This window comes from Choristoneura fumiferana, chromosome 29 (genome assembly GCF_025370935.1).
Source record: "Choristoneura fumiferana chromosome 29, NRCan_CFum_1, whole genome shotgun sequence".
NCBI lineage: Eukaryota > Metazoa > Arthropoda > Insecta > Lepidoptera > Tortricidae > Choristoneura > Choristoneura fumiferana.
The window spans coordinates 4025383-4044435 of NC_133500.1; the positions used below are offsets into that span (position 1 = coordinate 4025383).

Genomic DNA, 19053 nt, shown 5'->3' on the forward strand with positions numbered 1-19053 from the left:
GGTGGACCTGTGAAAGAAAGGAGCTTGTGAAATAAGACCGTGTAGTTCCAACGCAAGGCAAAATAGAAGGAAAATGAGGTAGAGGGAGACCTAGATTGATCTATTTTAACCAGGTGAAGGAAAGGGTGGGTGTCGTGTAGTATCAGGAAGTCAAACAGCTGGCCAAAGACCATGCGGAGTGGCGATTACTCCACCGACAAGAGCATAGCTCTTAAATTAAAGAAGATGTTCCGACGCAAATTCTCCGAAATTAAATCTGTAGAAAATCGTCAGACAAGCCATTCTTGCGGTGCCGAAGACTGGCGCGGTAGTACTGTGGTTGACGGAGCTCTGGTTGCGGTGTGAGAGAGGACGCAGTTCCAAAGACGTTACAAACTCCGATGTACTAACGCCGTCACTAAGTTAACACGCACATTGAAAAGTTTGGCGCAATCTAAATACCAGCATACGATAAGGGTTTTGGGAGCCACAGAATTAGCCAACATAGAAAAGTCAAAAATCCTTGAAATTGTCATTTCAAAGTTCAATGTCTCAATTAATAGCTAAAAACAATTACGTTGTTCATACGCGACCTTACGGTAGCTACGTCTATGCAAAAAATGTGTGTTCATGAAGCTCCTCCACCTCCACACTACAATAAACAACAAAAAGTTGGAAAACCCCCGACATTGTCACTTCACTTCTAAGTTCAATATCTCAAAAACGGCTGAACCGATTTTGATAAATAATATCTAGAAACCATCGCTAGAAACCCTTATTTCAAATAAAAAACCGCATTCAAATTCACCCCTTTAAGAACTACGGTGCCATAGACAGACACACAGATACACATAGCGGTAATCTTATAACACCCCTCTTTTAGCGTCGGAGGTTGATTTTAATGAAACATGTATGTAACTATGTTTCATTGCGTACGCATTTCGAACTTAGTCAGTCAATGTAGTCGTGGTGTTGATATTTGGGTTAGTATGAGTTGTGTATGTGTTCTTGCAGTGTGGAGGTAGTGGAGCTGCATGAACACACATTTGTTGCATAGACATAGCTATCATAAGGTCGCGGGTGAGGATAGTATTTGTTTTTAGTTTATTGATACGAATCCGCAAAGTAACACCTGATTCAATTAATTATTTAGCATCAAATCTGGTGTACAATCTAGCAAAGAAAACGGTGTAAGTTTTTTATTTATACAGTATAGGCTTGCGTTTGGCCACAGTCACGCCTGATGAAAAGCGAGGATGAGGCCTACGATGGAGCACGCTTGCCTAGTAAATGCTCATTCACCTTGGACTTGAAAGCGGCCAAAGTGCAATCTTTGAAAGAATATTTATCAGCACTTATTCAATCCCGGGATGAAATACCCTGATTAGTTTTGTATTAATGAACTAAAAGAATTTCTTTGCTCACTCGCGACCTTATTGCTGAAATTAGACCCAAGCCGTTAAGTAACGCCTGATTTAATCAATTAGTTTTGTATTACCTCATACATTTAGAAAAAGCACACACAAACAATTTATTTGTCAAAGAACAATACAAAACGTAAACTTCAAAAAAACAGACTCAATTATTCGTAACAAAGTAGATTTTGTTTCGTCCCAGTATTTTCAAACGTTAGAAGGCTCATTATGCCCTCGGGCTATTTTTCTACCTTTTATTTTTTTTTAACAAAAACCAACAAAAGCTTTTTGTTTTCGTAAGTATGTTAATAAATAAACATTGCAAATGCGAAGCCTTTACACGTATTTCCAAAGCTGCTTAGGGAGGGGATGAGTCGATACAATGTCAGTCGATTTCGATTAATCTTCTTAGTGGACAATGGACTGAAAACATGCCAAGTGCGAGTCAGGGTGTACTGCCCTTTGAGCAAAATATATTTCGCCAAATTTCACTTCCAAAAAAACTTATCGCAGTAGTTTCCTAAACGAATCTTAAGCACATTTGCATTTCGCATTTTATTCATTTGGTCAAAATATCATTTGGCATAATTTCAGTTTGTCAATTTTTATTAGGACAAACGTCTATTAAGCAAACGTTTTCTTCTGGCTAATATTATATTCCAAAAAAAATGTTTGTTCAAAATGATACTTCGCGCACATAACTTATAGCATAAGTTTGGGAGCGAGCAACACTGTTCGGAGCAGAAGCGACTTGGATAGTTTAGGTTCAGAAGGCTAAGGCGGGAGCGAAGTGTTAGGTTTTTTTTATAGCAGCCAGGATAACTGCCAGCAGCAGGCTAACAGGAAAGAAGGTTGGATGCCATTCAAAATGTTGCTAAATTAAGCCACAGGTACCCTAATTTGTATCCTATACGCTACTTTAAGGAGGCAAATCGTATGCCATGCAATATTTTGGGAAGAGTACGTTATGCTAAACGATATATTTGACTAAATAATACTTGGTAATAATTATTTTCGAAACAATAATTTGCCAAAAAAATACTAACTGTAAAATTGCGATTTTTTGCCAAATGATAATTTGAGTAAAATATTTTGGGATGTGATACTTTGGGAAAAGTTTTTTACATTAGTAATCCGCGAGTTAAAACTTGCGCATCTAGGTTTTGTGCAAACTTGTAGGTATCCAATAGATATCTACTATCTATGGATATGACTATTTAGTATTAGCCTCCTAAGCATAATTGTACGCAGCATTTGGCTATTTTAGTTTGGCTAAAGTATAGTCAAAATCAACATCTAATGACTGTCCGACAAAGTTTTATAGTTCCCGCGGAATAACAATAAACAACTTCTTCAGGCGCGAAATTGCGGGCAATATCTAGTTTGCAAAAAAGCACGTCAATATCAAGAGTGTAAAAAAGTAGATTTGATGCTTGCTTAAAAACTTAATTAAAAATTCTATCGACAATCCCCAATCTCCCCGCTCTATCCGTAAGCTGAGCATAGGGGCAAAGCAAACAAAGTGTGCCATGTAATTATGTGCTGATGGAATTCACCCTGCCCCCCTCCCTGTAATATGCTGATCGCGAGATTTGACATGTTCCTGTGTTACTAGCCTAATTATGTAATACTAGCTGTTGCCCGCGACCCAGTCCGCGTAGAATTCGTTTATCGCTATCCCGCGGGAATTTTGAAATTTTCCGGGATAAAAAACTTTCCTATGCCCTTTCCCAGGACTCAAACTGTGTACCGCATTTCATCTAAATTGGTTCGGTAGTTTAAAAGTGAAAAGCCAAACAAACAGACTTACAAACTTTCGCATTTATACATTAGTGGGTTTAACTATCGATACATGCGATTGCAATGTATAATCCACTACGAAATATACACTGAAAATATCGCGGACACAACCATCGTTTTTTAGCCAATTTTTTTTTTTTTTAAACGGATTCATGCGCGATTCTTTCCCGCCAGTAATTCAAATAATAAGCAGACAATGTGCTGAAACTACGTCGCCAAAAGCAAGCGGTTTTCTTTTTTTCCAAGAGGATTTGTGTGCAATTCCTTCCAGCCAGTAATTCATTTAGGATTTCATTTAAAAGCGAATGTGTGTCAGGCGACCAGGAGGGGTTTACTTTTTTCTTTTCGCATCCCAAACGAATCTTCGCTAATAGGGATCTGAAGTTCCTTTTTCCATTTGAAAAACACTCAATTTTATAAGATTTAAAAGTTATGGTTTGGTGTTTTTAAAATGTATGTTTGGAAAAAATTGAGAGTTACAATGATAAAGTTTTTACTTGTATCATTTTCATTTAATTTCTTGTTATTTTCATAGTAATACTGAAATGCTTTGCGTTTGCGTTTTTGCTCGCATTAACACTTACAGACGCGTGCGTAAGTACGACTCGCACTTGACTGTTTAACCAATTACGAATCTGTAGATTTATGCGATGTTTTGATAAAATTTGGAATCAAATTAAGTCATAAAATGAGGCGCTATTCGGAAAAAACTTCGCTTGGCATTGGCAATATAGAGAAACTAAACCAGCTGTATTTTAAAACAAGAACTACAAGATTTAAAAAGAAAACGCGGCAAAAATCGACTCCAGCCCTCATTTCAAATACAGAAGGACGCTTCTAAAAACAAATTTCGAATTCCAACGGTTTTCATTTTACAATTCGAAAACGGAACGTTCGCTGTTCAAATATTTTCGTAGCGCGACACCGATGGCCTTATTGTCTAATATACCCGTCTCCTTCAGCCTAATGGTATTAGATGGTGGTAGAACGAGGTGGTGAATGAGATTGCGATTGAACACGGTTTATAAAATATACGAGTCGTATGAATTATTAATAGCCGTATAAATTTGATAAAGTTACTATTCACTGGCGATATACATGTTATTTCCTTGTGTTTTTACAAGCTATTCCCGACAAGGCTTGTATATTTGAATTTTTAGATGCGATAAAAAAAAATAAGAGAATTTTCTGACAGGTGGTTTGATGAGTGTGCATTCTAAAAGCGTGAGGGCGGAGGAGCTTCATGAACAAACATTTTTTTGGATAGATCACTAGAGAGCAAAATAATTGTTTGCATATAGGTTTTTTTTTTGTTTAAATATACTCTTTTTAGGCTTCCGTACCTTAAAAGGAAAAAACGGAACCCTTATAGGATCACTTTTTGTCCGTCTGTCTGTCTGTCTCTCAAGACTCTTTTTCTGGAACGCGTGGAGATATCAAGCTGAAATTTATATGAAATACTGAGGTCTACTGTCCCTTTGAGCTTTGAAAAAATCAAACTTCTAAGCCAACGCAATCAAAAGATGCAGCCGTTTATGCTGCAAATTTCCGCAAATTTTCGAAACTCGCAAGGGAATTTAACCTACAGGGTGAACCGTGAACGCAGAATCTTGAAATTTGTTTTAATAAAAAAAACGTTATTTAACGCTTAGTCAAAAAAATATCAACCTATTCAGGAAAATATTATAATTTCACAGCTCAAATGCCTATTTAGTCCTTTATCTAATCCAATAATCCCCCGTCTTATTATGTTTGTCAGTAAATTAGGTTGCACACAGTAAACCATAACTTTACGAGCGGCCATTCTGAATTCATGCCGTAATTGGCTGTAAAGTCTCCCGCGTCGATTGTAACTATTCCCGTAATAGTTCCATCAAATTGGGCACAGCCCCCACGCGGCGGTTGCCACAAATACATTGCCACTTGGCAGCTAATAAAGACAATAGTTTGATTAATAAGTTTGTCTGTTGATGGAGTAATAGGTAAGTTCGTGAGTAAAAAAAAATTCGACACATTTATTCTTTTGTCAATCAAACAAAAAATTACAAAGATATAATAACAATATTTATTTCAAAAAATTCAACGCTTCATATTAACAATACTTACCCTAACACTAGTTTACAGGCGAAGTATTTCGTACGAACAGAATTTTTCGATGGTTCCACAACTTCATTTTTACTAAGATTGGTTTTTGAAATCTTTTTGTATTTTTTGTTTCAACGAATTTTAAGTGAGTGACCAAGAAAAAAGCAGGCTGAAATGTGTGGTGCATGGGAGAAATTTTTGTCCAGACTCCTGTCCAGTGGTGGCGTGGTGTGATGTGATGGCACGCAGAACGGAATGCTGAAGACCTGGGTTCCATTTCTAGCGCTGGTCTCTTTTCCTGGTTTTTTTCTGTGTATCCATGTTTCAGTTTGTATTTTCGTTTAATTTGAACTGTTCAATTTTCCCGAAGAATTAACGGAAAATGAAAAATTGTAACACTTTGTAAATTAAGTATTTTTTTACTTCCTTTGTTATTATTTGAGTAAAAAGCACATAAGTAATAACAGCTACTACATAAGCTTCAACATTAACAGATTCCAAATACTTTAGCTAAGGGCTAAGATAGAATCTCAAATCCATTATATTTAAGTATTTATCCGTATATACGGACAGTCAAACGGACTCGGTTAGTGAATCCAGGAGCGAACCTGATGAATTATTAATATCCATTTAAAGCCACTGTTGACGTGGACTATTGACTTTATTCCACTGTCTAATTGTATGAACAGGTCGGATGTTTTTACAGTGCGCTGCATACAAGGTAAACCGGGCAAGAGCGTGTCGGGCCTATTGCAGTTTAGGGTATCGTACTAACATGCGACCAATACAGTGCGACAGTGTGTATATTTGTTTGACAGCAAACTTTAAGAACCTTTGCTTACTATAAATTATATCAAGGCGAAAGTTTGTCTGTTTGTTTGTTTGTTTCAATTTCAATCAGGCGTAAACGGGACGGCTTTTGATGAAATTTTGCACATAAGTAGACAAGAGTTCCTGTGGGTTAAAATTTAGTAAAGTACAAAAATCCAGGTTATGTGTAAAAAGTATGAGAGGAAAAAGAGAACCAAACTAGAATCTAAGAAAAAAAAAACCTGGAATGAAATGAAATGAATATTATGTTTCTTCATGAAAAAAAAAATAGTTTTTTTTTTATACCTCGTCGGTGGCAAACAGGCATGCGCCCCGCCTGATGTTAAGCAATTACAAATCCGAAGTCTCACTAATATTATAGTTTGTAAGTCTGTTTGTCTGTTTGTGTCTATGTTTCTTTGTTTTTTACCTCACTACGTCTATATAACGTTTTAAACTTTCGTGATTCTCACTCATAGTCAAAATACCACAAACGGGACTTATCACGCTATTATTGCACAAGTAATATTTACCTCGACGTTTCGGCAACGTTACAGTTGCCGTGGTCACGAGTAGACTGAAGTGTGGGGTGTCAAGTCTGCCTAGCAGCGCGAGTTCTTCGAACTACCCGCACTTGATCACTAATAGTGCCGGCACTCGTATCACGAACTACCCGCACTTGTTCACTTTTATTAGTCACCCTATCACACCGACACACAACACTAACAACGTCCGATCGTCCCCCCGAACATTCATCCCGACGCCGACACTCATTAATAACAGGATTCCACGAAGATGAAAGCTTATACCCATCGTCCCGGTTGAAAATAATAGCGTGATAAGTCCCGTTTGTGGTATTTTCACTACGTCTATATCGCTGAACCGATTTAGATGAAATTCGGTATACAGATAGCTTGAGTCCCGGGGAAGGACATAGGATAGTTTTTATCCCGGAAAATTGCATGGGTCCCGCGGATAGCGATAAACGAATTCTACGCGGACGGAGTCGCGGGCAACAGGCTACTCATGTTTGTTTGCAAGTAGATGGTTACAAGTATGGGATTAATGTTTAAGGTTCTGCAAGAAGATGGATGTACGGCCTTCGTCTGTGAAATACTAACTAAGTAGGTAATCTACCTTTTCATCACTTAAGCTGTGAAAGTAGGTTGCATTTAACTAGAAATCCGTGATGTAAATTCGATTTACATCTTTAGGGATGTAAATAAATTTAAAAATCGAATGGTGCTGCTTTGTAAACAAGGAGATTGTAATGCGTAATACTTACCTCCAAACCTCCATGCTGGCATAATGCTGCTGGCTAGTGCTGGCTGAATGTGCCAAAGCCAAAGAGCGCGAGGCCATTAAAAAAAAAGACGGTTTGGCGCGATAATTTTTCTTCCGGTCTGTTACAAATTGCGTATACATTTATAACGGGTTTTCTTTATTTCGTCGCATTTGTGATGAAAAGTAGAGTTTTCAACTCGAGTGTAAATGATCAATTACACCCGCGAACTATAAGCACCCGCACTTGCTTTGCTCGCTCGTGCGCCTAAATATCTTGGATGTAATTGACCACTTACAACCCTTGTTTATCAATCTACTATTTATTTTGTTTTTATGTGTATTCTTTGTGTAAGTTGTATCTGAATTTCACAGTGTTTTGGTTTAACTGTTATGCTGTGAAATGTAATAAATAATAAATAGAAATAAAAATAAAATGTATAAATCCGAAATCCCAAGCGCTGAGTCTACGGGTGTTATTTTTTACTAGCTTTTGCCCGCGACTTCGCTCGCGCAGAATTATTATGTAGTTTAAAACTTTTTGATCCTACAAGAACCATACATTATTTCGGGATAAAAAGCAGCCTATATGGTTATTCCAGGCTATATATTACATGTATGCCAAATTTCATGCAATGCATTTTTGCGTGAATGAGTGACAAACATACACACATCCAGTTATATTTATTCAAATGTTTTGCTCTATTTGTCGATCCTTGTTTTTTGGATTGCTCCTCTACCACTCAAAGGTTGACTGGCAGAGATCCCTGCAGGGATAAGTCCGCCTTTGTACTTAACACAACTTTTATTTATGTAACCTTTTTGTTTTTCCTTTTTGTACAATAAAGAGTATAAACAAACAAACAAACATCCATACAAACTTTCGCGTTTATAATATGCAGCAAGATTTATTTACATTGTTGTACATGTACGGTCGAGGACTTTCCTAACCCACGATGGAACCATTTCACAGTAAACGTCATAGTGTCATCGCATTAGTTAACAAGGAAAATTGTAATGACATTTCCTTTGAGCCCATGGTGGCTTATGTTAAAGTCCTTGGCCGTACTATTCAATTTCATACTCAGGTTACATGCTTCCCACTTGTGGGCAAAGGTCTCTAATTAAAGTCAAATGCAGCGCTGTTAGTTCATGCGGTGTGTGGTTACTGTGGTTTGGGAGCGCAAAGTGCCGAATGAGAGTTACCTACACGAGTTAAAGCTATGTACGTACTGTATATAGATGATATTTCATTACAACAGTTATGGTAGGTAAACCAAAGGGGATAGTTTAAAAACCCGCCAAGTGCAAGTCGGGCTCCCACGCGAAGGGTTCCGTACCATAATCTACACAACATTAGACATTAGCAAAAAAGGCAAAAAAAAACAAGTTTGGTGTATGGGAGCCCCCCTTAAATATTGATTTTATTTTAATTTAATTATTTATTTTTAAAGTGATTATACAATTAAATATTCTGTGAATATTTCAAGCGTCTACCTGTTGCCGTTATTAATATTGAGCAAAAAATGGCAAAAAAAACACGTTTGTTGTAAGGGAGCCCCCCTTAAATATTTATTTTATTTTGTTTTTAGTATTTTTTATTACAGCGGCCACAGTAATACAAAGTCTGTGAAAATTTCAAGTGCCTAGCTATTACGGCTCAAGAGATAGAGCCCTGTGACAGACGGACGGACAGACAGACAGACAGACAGCGGAGGCTCACTAATAGGGTCCCGTTGGCACCCTTGGGGTACGGAACCCTAAAAAGAAAACCAATCTTCTGTCTCGAGTTCCAAACGAAGTCATCAAACTAAGTTTAGGTATATTTTATACCTTGGCTGCTGCTATTTACTCTTAAACTACTAATAATTCAAGATATCTTAGCCGTTACAATTTTCCTTGTAAATTTGATACTATTACTATCATCCTGAATGTTTTAAGAGACCTATCCAACAATACCCCAAACTATAATGTTAGTCGAGAAAAAAAAACCCACTTTACAATGGGAGGCACCTAACCTAAAAAAATTTTTTTAGTTTACCACTGTCGGCGTGACTGATATGTATATTCATGCCAAATTACAGCTTTCTAGTACTAACGTCTCTGAGCTTAGCCGCGGACAGAGAGACAGACGGACAGACATGGCGAAACAATAAGGGTTCCTAGTTGACTACGGAACCCTAAAAAATGAAGATTATACAGTTCGCGCACTTTTGAATTGACGAAATACGGAGACGTCCACTGCTGGAAAAAGAACGCCACAATGAACGATTATTAACAGATAGTTTTTCGTTTCCGGTTCGACTCGACTAATAAAAATACGTGTTCAAAATTTATTTTAATCTAACTGATGAACTAAATATAAACGTTTTTTTCTAATAGACTCTCGTTCGTAATTCCTTGTTTACCGCCCTAAAGACACAATGTACTATTACTTATTTAATCCCAAGTTTACAGTAGCGCGAAATCCTTTATTACATTATGTGAATCTGAATCGTTCTCGACCAGATTTTGTCAATGACTTTCTAGTTACATCACTATCCAATATGACCTGTTGCACTTAGAAACAAAGTCAATACAAGGCACTTCACACTGCTCAATTTGCTCGTCCCTCTCATCTCCGAGATTGCTCGATTGAGCGCTGAGTGTTCCACACCGTTACGGCTGTTAACGCAGGTTTTATTTTTACCAAACTATATTTTCTTCCTTATATATTTGTAGGGAACTCTTGGGCTCTTTTTATTTTAATGACCAAAGGGTTATGTAGGTACGTAGGTACTAATAGCGTACGTAAACAATGCCTACTTACATGATGTAATGTTCATATTTTTATGCTGGAATCAGCAGAAAAGCAGAAAATCAGCGCTGCAGGCGTCTAACGCTTCAGGATGCTGAGTTACCGTTTCACTTTCGCGGGGACACACATAATACGGTATTTGACAACTCCTGATTTTGCCATATCTTAGTATTATTATGAAATATAGATATACAGCGAAGAGAAAATTTAAATCGGTTAAAATTGGATTTATAGTGATTTTTTGAAAAATCTATGTACCTGTCTCTTTCTCAAACGCTTTTCTCTATGCAGCAAGTATGGCGGTACTGGCGTGTGACGTCACATGCCAGTATGTCTTTCTCTGTCTAATCTTTTATTTCAAACCTTTATAACTTTGTTATTTGTAAAGGTAGCTTAAAAATTGTTTTTCTATTCGATAACAGGCATTGTGTAGTTTTAATTTATAAAACATATACAAAATATTGTGTATATGTATTTACTATTTTCATGTGTTATTCTGTAATTTATTATTATTATTTTTTTGGCTTATTTATATACATTTTGCTGCATATGTGTGTCTTCTGTGTTAGTGAATAAATGGTTTCTCTCTTTCTTTTTACTTATCAACCGACTTCAACAAAGGCGGAGGTTCTCTATTCGTCTGCGGGTTTTTTTAATCCCGGTATTTCCATGGGATAGGGATAACTTCGTATAGAGTCATACATAGGTACTGTTATAACATTCATAAGTGCTTGTTATAGCCTAAATTGAATAAAGATATTTTGACTTTGCCTTTGACTTTGACTTAATGCAACGTTAATAAAGATCACGATGTAACTTTTGGGAATTCCAACGGGAATTCAGTATAATCCCGGATTTTAAATACAACTCTAGGATCTGATTTACGCGTACGAAGCCGCGGGTAAACATTAAAGTACGTTACGGTAAATATTTACGCGCGCGCGACAGAGACACATAATGAAAGGTCATTGTACGAAATTCTTTGTGCTCCGCGACCGGACTTTAGATTATCTATTCTGTGACTTTAGTATCAAATAGTGTTTTTCTTCAAATAGTATTTCAGTCCTTATAGTACCTACGTAACAGTGCTGGACTACTTTTTTTGCTTTGGACTTTTTTTTAAGGTGCTGTGTTGTATTTGAATTGGTTTAACAATATTTGAGACATTGAACTTTGAAATTACATTGTGAAGGTCTTTTTTTACTTCTCTAAGTCAGTTATGATTCTAAGGGGCTGTTTCACCATGCGTTAACTGACGGCTAAATGAGATGGTGTCTCCGTCTATTCGAGCAAAACAAATAGAGACAGCATCACATTTAACCGGCAGTTAACACTAATCAATGGATGGTGAAACAGCCCCTAATTGTAACAGTTACATACAGGTACTTCGGTGGTCCACCAACATGGAGCGACGACCTGTTTAAGATCGCGGGATCGCGGTGGATGCGGAAAGCACAAGTCCGGTCTGAGTGGAGAGCCTTAAGGAGGCCTATGTCCAGCAGTGGACGTCTTTCGGCTGACATGATGATGACATGTACTTACATTGCACGCTAAGCTGCACGGTGCTTCTAAAAGGCGAGTCTCTATGCAGAGCCTCATGCCGCACCTCGCACGTGAAGTCGGCGTAGTCGTCATCCGCTGTGGCGTTGAAGTGGACCCTGTGGAAGGTAAAAAGGGGTTAAAAATGCGATAACGTCTACTATACTTGGACAATATGTTTTTGACTGTTTTATTTTCCAATTTAAGACAGCGTTTCCACCAAAGATGTGCGAGGATGTGTTGTGACTGTGAGGAAAGTGTTTTTCATGAAACAATAGTTCATTTCTTCTAATTAGCACGCGCACACGCAGGGGTTCAGCGCCGCCTCGCTCATGGGTCATGGGTCATGGGCAGGGTGCGCGGGCCAAGGGAGCACCAACACCATCCTGAGGGTCATTAGCGAGAAGCCTGACTGTCCCATCTTGAGGCACTGGGTACGAGCACATGTGCTTGTGCCAGGTGCTCCTCAGGCTGGCAGATTTTTAAATTAAAAAATTATAATTACTAACATAGCTTTTAAGTGAAAAATGTACTAACGCTTATATGGAATCTGTCTGCAATAAACTGTTTTTTTTTTTAATTGTTTATATTACTAACCCGTGTGGTGTCGGCTTAGAATTACACCTCTCCATTTCTTCCGTGGATGTCGTAAGAGGCGACTGAGGATATAGGTTAAGGTATACCGTAGGCGACAGGCTAGCAACCTGTCACTATTGTACCGTTTTTGTCAAACTTACTGTAACCGATGGCAGACTTTCGTTCGGGCTAAAATTAAAAAAAAAACACGTTACGGAACCCTATTTTGGGCGTGTCCGACATGCTCTTGGCCAGTTTTTTATGTTGGTACGTCCAGGATTAGGATTTTTTTTATATTTTTAATAAAATTGTAAAAAGAAAAAAGCTAATAATAGTAAGTTAAAAATATGTCTCGCCGCAGCCCGTGCCTTGGCCGCTAGGGTGGCTCCGGTTAATTGGCCCAATTTAGGACAGTCCCCGTCGTGGCAGTTTTCAAATTAGTTTAATATTACAAAGTGACTGCAAAATGTGTCCACGCTTCGAGGAATACCTAATGCAACGTGGCAAATATATAATTTAATTCTAGTTTTATTTAATTCTGGAATTTTCATTGGTGAGTTTTCAAGTTTGCATAGCGAGCTGGGTTTGAAGCTCCTATAACAGAAGCGAAATAACACTTATTGTGTATGGCATAACGTCTTTAGAAGGCTTTCTTCAGTTTTACAGTTAAACAAAATGTAACATGTCCTGTCGTTATGGTATCTGAGATATTTTTTACGAGCTATCCAGTAGGGGGTTTCCATAAATTATCGAGGTCACACATTAAGAGGGAGGGGTCAGGCAGTTTTTGATGCAGAAACAAAATAATTGCAATTTTCAGAGCGTTACAAGTGACAAGTGGGAGTGTTCAAAATGGTCAAAATTGGCGTGATGTACTTTATGGATTGCCTTTAATTTATCTATATAAGTATGTTTATCCAATGCCTAGTTTCAATAGTACCTACTAGCTTTGTTTAGTTAGGGACTAGGTTATATTGGTGTCAAGTGTCCCATGATACTTATTTATTTAATCAAGAAATTATTTCTACTGTAATAAATTTCTTATAATTCCAAATTTCAAGTTAGGTGTAGTCAAACTAACTTTGATTATGAAATTTGTAATATATCCCACGAATATTACCTAATTATAAATACAGAACTTCGTAAGTTTGTTTGTTTGTTGAACTGATTTACTTAGATGAAATTCGGTATAAAGTTAGTTTGAGTTCCGGAATAGGACATAGGATAGTTTTTATGCCGGAAAATGGCACAGTTCCCACGAGATAGTTGATAAACGAGTTCTTAGCAGACGAAGTCGCGCGCAACAGGCTAGTAGTTTTATATTTCGTCACTGTCATTGTCAAAATTGCAACAAAAAGGTTTACGGAGCGCTCATAACGTAACTTGCCCTGTATCTCCCTCGAGTCCCCGTGGGAGGTATCAAATGAAGCATTTTAAGCCTCATAAATTGTGGAAAACATTTTATGTCACGAAATTTTACTTTAAAAAGGTGCCTGACAGTTTAAAACTATGCCTTTTATACGTTTCCTTTATGAAATCCAGTTGCATTTAAAAACACTTGGTATTTTATTTGGATACACCCTACTTTCGATAGAATTATCTTTTATTTTAAACGAGAATTTTTTGTGAATTTATATTTCGACGAAATTTGCTATGTGGGCGCGCAATTGATCTAGCTTATTTCTATATCTGGTAAAACGTGGGTTTTCGAATAACAATGTTTTTTTTCGTAAAAATTTTACGCGCAATAAGATTGGTAATTTTTGAAAGCTTTGTCATTCAGTGCTATAATGTTGGACGTCCAAGGACGAGTATTGCCTAACGTTTCTGTCGCTCGCGATCGCAATCAAATGACAGATTTCGCATACAAAAACTGTCATTTGATTACAATCGCGAGTGTGCCGAAGGCACAACCTTTTTTATGTGAATTTATGTTTTTATACTTTTTTTACCAATTTTGAATAATTTTGTATGTTCTATTTGGCAGTCTCATTAAAGATACATAGTGTACGTACCAGATAACACGTGTTTTGCATTTACCAGTCGCAGACCCTTAAGGGCCACTTTTAGACCTTAAGGCACCAGACCGTAACAGCGAGCATCAAAAACGTTAGGCAACACGGCCTCTGGTCAAAGCCGCCTCATAGTGGATGCAGGCCACAGCAACTGGAGGTCTATGGGGGAGACCAATGTCCAACAAAGGACTTCCTATGGCTGAATGATAAGCATAAAGGGTATACGATGGGATAGTTATATGCAAAACGAACCGCCACAAACGGAATAAAACACAATACAATATCAGAACATGTCAGGCTGTCACGAGCCACGTTGACATGTCAACTCAGTGACAGAATGACAGGTTGAATTACAAAGCGCTTGGAGTAAAGCCTGTTTCAAATTTTCAACGAATCTGCTTAATGAACGTTGTAATTCTAAGTCAAGGTAAATAGCAATGGATGGAGAGCCTCCACCTTCACCGTAAGGTTCTTATAGCTAATGCGAATAGCAGAATAACAGTTTGTCTTTAAAAAATACTTGTCTTTACTTTTAAATCTTGTTTTAACGTATGATGACCAGATGGTCCCAAAGGAAGATCAATCGTTCGCAAGACCGGCAGTTTGCGGATTTGGAACCATTTTGTGACATGCGCTTTTTTCCCATGTAGTACCGAATAAATATATTTATTTTTTTCTTTCTTCATCCGCGGTTCCAGTAAGTACGAGCAGTTGGCTGATAACCTAATAATAAATTGTATCCACTTCCAGTGCAGATTGACATTAAATTTGGCTTACTTATGTAAATCCGACACTAAATTAATCAAGTATTTTGGTGCTACGGCTAGGATCAGCTCCGCAGGAGTTCTCCTCAACGGTTAATGGCATCGAATTGTTGGTACGGCAACGTTGTATGGATGGCAATTTTTATTCTACTGGATGGCAAACGAGCAAGTGGGTCTCCTGATGGTAAGAGATCACCACCGCCTATAAACACCTGCAACACCAGGGGTATTGCAGATGCGTTGCCAACCTAGAGGCCTAAGATGGGATACCTCAAGTGCCAGTAATTTCACCGGCTGTCTTACTCTCCACGGCGAAACACAACAGTGCAAGCACCGCTGCTTCACGGCAGGATTAGCGAGCAAGATGGTGGTAGCAATCCGGGCGGACCTTGCACAAGGTCCTACCACCTGTAATGCAGTGCAATGCAAGTACAGTCAAGAAAAAGTACAGTCAGCAAAGAAAGCTTGTATTAAAAATAATTTTTTTAGCAAGATTTTTTTTTTCAAGTAATACTAGTTGTTCTTAATCCTGCGAAAGCTGCTATTTTCCGGGACTCAAACTAAGTACCGAATTTCATCTAAATCCGTTCAGCTGTTTAGACGTGATGAGATGAGGCATCAAACAAAGAGACTTGCAAACTTTCGCTTTTATATTAGTGCGATTTACTTCTGAGGGACAGAATACTAATCACTATTTTAATTAAAGGCAAGAAGCGAAAGGTGAATTAGAAATTCCATTAACTGACGTGGGTAGTTGCTGACAGGGACGGGAATCCCGCGGGAACCTAGTTACTAGTCCGGATTAGTCCATTGTAGGGATAATGAATAGATTTTATAACAAAAAGCTTGTTTAAATTCTTATAGACTGGGCAGTGCTTTAGACCATCGCCATGGGAAGAACCCTAAATGATTAGGTACGGTCGAGTTTATAAACTTTTGAGCAAAAATTTGATCAAAAATATCTGAACACGCTTCTACGCTTTACGCTTTTTTTTAACGAATATAAAATTGTATTTCTAACATTTCAACGCCGATGAGGCAGGATATGACGCACTTAATGTAATTCGACCATCTTTTGTACCATATTCTAAGAAATAAACAGATTATTATTATTATTACGTCGTTAACAATAGAGTCGTGTTCAGATAGTTTTGATCATATTTTTGCTCACAAGTTTATGAACTCGACTGTACCATCAGCCAAATAAGTGATCTATTATTTTTTAAACAAGTTCCTATCAAATTAATATGTCGCTAAAGTCCAACTTTCAAGTTAACAGACACGTATATTGGCATTATCGTTTTGTGATATCAACTTTAGGGTGGTAGACCACATTTGGCTGATGGTACCAAATGTTAGGTATATTTTTACGAGTAAATCGTTTTATGATTAAAATCCTACTCCTAACTTAATTAATTAATTAATTTGTGACTAAATTAAAAGAAACAGAGAGAGGAAGGAAGGGAAGAGGAAGCCCGTTTTAGTTAATTTTATGTGTTTTTTATTTTTATGTAAAAATTCATTGTTTAAATAAGTAAACAAACACAATTGACAAACATTGAGATATATGAACAAAGGTGAATTTATCCCTTTAAGGGATCTCTACCAGTCAACCTTTGAGTGGATGAGAGGAGCATTCAGTCGAAGTCAGACAAAATGTGAGTTTAAAAATTAAAATATATAGTGGAAGCTACAATACAATGCTATAAATAATATTATAATACACAAATCAAAATGTGAATTAAAAGAATCAAAAATCAAAATGTGTATTTATTCTGCAAGTAAGGCTGCAAGGGTCTCTTGCATGTTTGCAGCCCATGTTGCACTTTTTTGAACTACCAGCGCTTTCGGAAAGACCATCATTGCCAACAAGAATGCGCCGCAAGAAGGTTGGCAGAAAGTCATTTTTCAAAACAAAATAAACTAAATTATATTTACAAACAAAATACAATACAAATAAAAAAATATAAGGATGTATTAAATTCCCATGACAAAAAAATCAAATATTAAAAAAAAATACAGAGTTCACTATCGTTGCATATAAAGCACCCATGCCAAATTGAATGTCTCTCTAGTCCTAACGGTTGAGATTTCTAGATTTTATCCCGATTCCATAGAAATATTGGGATAAAAAGTAGCCTTCGTATTGTTTCAGATGTAGGTACAGCTTTTTTTTTTTTTTTTTTAAATAGCCTATATAGTGTCCCACTGCTGGGCAAAGCCTCCCCTTTCTCCTTCCAGCTATCATACCAAATTGTACAGTCGAGTTTTTAAACTTCTGAGAACTGAGAACAATATTTAACGGCGTAGAAGCGTTACGAACTCGACTGTATCCAAATCCATCCAATAGTTTTAGCGTGAAGCAGTAACAAACATAGGTACTATGATATTATATATTATACTAGGATTTCGTTAATCAGCTAAAATAACCATATGAATATGTACAGTAAATTTGCAATAGGCACCGGGAGCCTAAATAAACAAATCTAACGAGGTCATCTGCTTAAAACTTACTTGTTTTACAAAGATATAAAGAAGTCTCGTTAGTAAATACATAAAATGTCAACTAAAATTATTTGTATGAAAATGTCTTTGTTTGTATATTGAGTCATATTGCGTGCAAAGGAATTCTGACGAAAAAAAACTGTGCCATTTTTTTTTAGAAACCATGGCGTTCACGTAAACACATATGGAGGGAGGTTTAAAAAATATGTTGTACCTACTAGATGCTGTCTGCCACTCCATTTGCGTATCCCGCGTGAACGATGCAATTTACCGGATAAAAACCACCCTATGACCTTTCCCGAGACTCAAAACTATTTTGTATACCGAATTTAATCCAAACAAAGGTAACAAACAACAAGACATACAATCTTTTGTATTTATAATATTAGTGGTGGTGGTATTGTAACATGATTCGGTTCTGCTAGACTAGGTGCTACAAGTTTTTTTACAATGCACGTGCTCGGAAAGTGCCTCTTGACGTGGGTCAACATATCCATAGAAAATTAGTGATTCCTGCACGCATCCACAAGTGTGCCGTAAAGTTGTATGGATTTTACTTACCGCACTTGTGCGGTAAAGTAACTTTTTAAATTGCCAAATTATGTCCAAACTATTGTTAAAAAATAAGTCTAAAGAGTCGTTATAGTTAGGCTTTGAACAAATAAGAAAACGTTTGATACAACCAACTGAATATTTACTGATAAGATAATACAGATTAATCGCGACAGAAAAGAGAACGTTAATTTTTTTTTTTTCATGTAAACTCGTATTTTAATTCCGTCTAAAGTTATGAAAAAAAAGGAAATAAATTCTTGAGTCCAATTCGGACCGTGCGACGTCAAGCGCGCGCACTCGAAAGTTAACCAATGAGCTTCCAGTGCGCGCGCACGACGTAGCACGAACCAATCATGGTTACCCGTTCGCGCCTGTCATGAAACCCCGCCAAAGTAATGTCCATAAGTTCAGTCCGGTGAATTAATTTTTGATGAGTAAATTAAAATGAAGAGTTTAAATGATGAATTTATATCTGACTTTACGCCGCCTTACGTCCTTCACGAAGTACATATTGTCAGTGACAAACTCAACGCTGAACAAAATACGTGAACTATAATATACATAACTAAGTTAATAAACATCTTGAATTGATAGAATAATCTACTTCTACACACATGGATATTATAACATCTACCGGTATGTCTTATTCTTATTTATTTGCTTTTATCTATTAGAATTAGTGAACCAATTTTGATTAATTTACAGTTCCAAAGCTAAAAAATCTCAGATTTACGGTAACTTTTTGTTAACAGCTGGTAGATTAGATACATAATACATAATTATACTTGATGATAATTAACTATTACACGGATTTATTCACGGGTTGCACTGATATTTAGCATTATAGGAGCGTGCAGGAGATAAGGACTAGCCAATATAAGTGTGGAAAATGTCAAGCAAAAAGGGCTAATAATTAATCATAAAAAATCACG

The 19053-nt window shown here is 37.1% G+C and overlaps 1 protein-coding gene across 4 annotated transcripts in view; it reads right to left on the reverse strand.

Annotated features, from left to right (window-relative positions):
* Nucleotides 1-19053, reverse strand: part of sns (nephrin adhesion molecule sticks and stones) — a 382036-nt gene that overhangs the window by 138599 nt on the left and 224384 nt on the right. For all 4 annotated transcript variants that reach the window (XM_074109582.1, XM_074109581.1, XM_074109579.1 and 1 more), the window contains exon 7: nucleotides 11710-11825. In XM_074109582.1, coding sequence (XP_073965683.1) covers nucleotides 11710-11825 — 116 coding nt within the window. The remainder of the gene's footprint in view (nucleotides 1-11709; nucleotides 11826-19053) is intronic.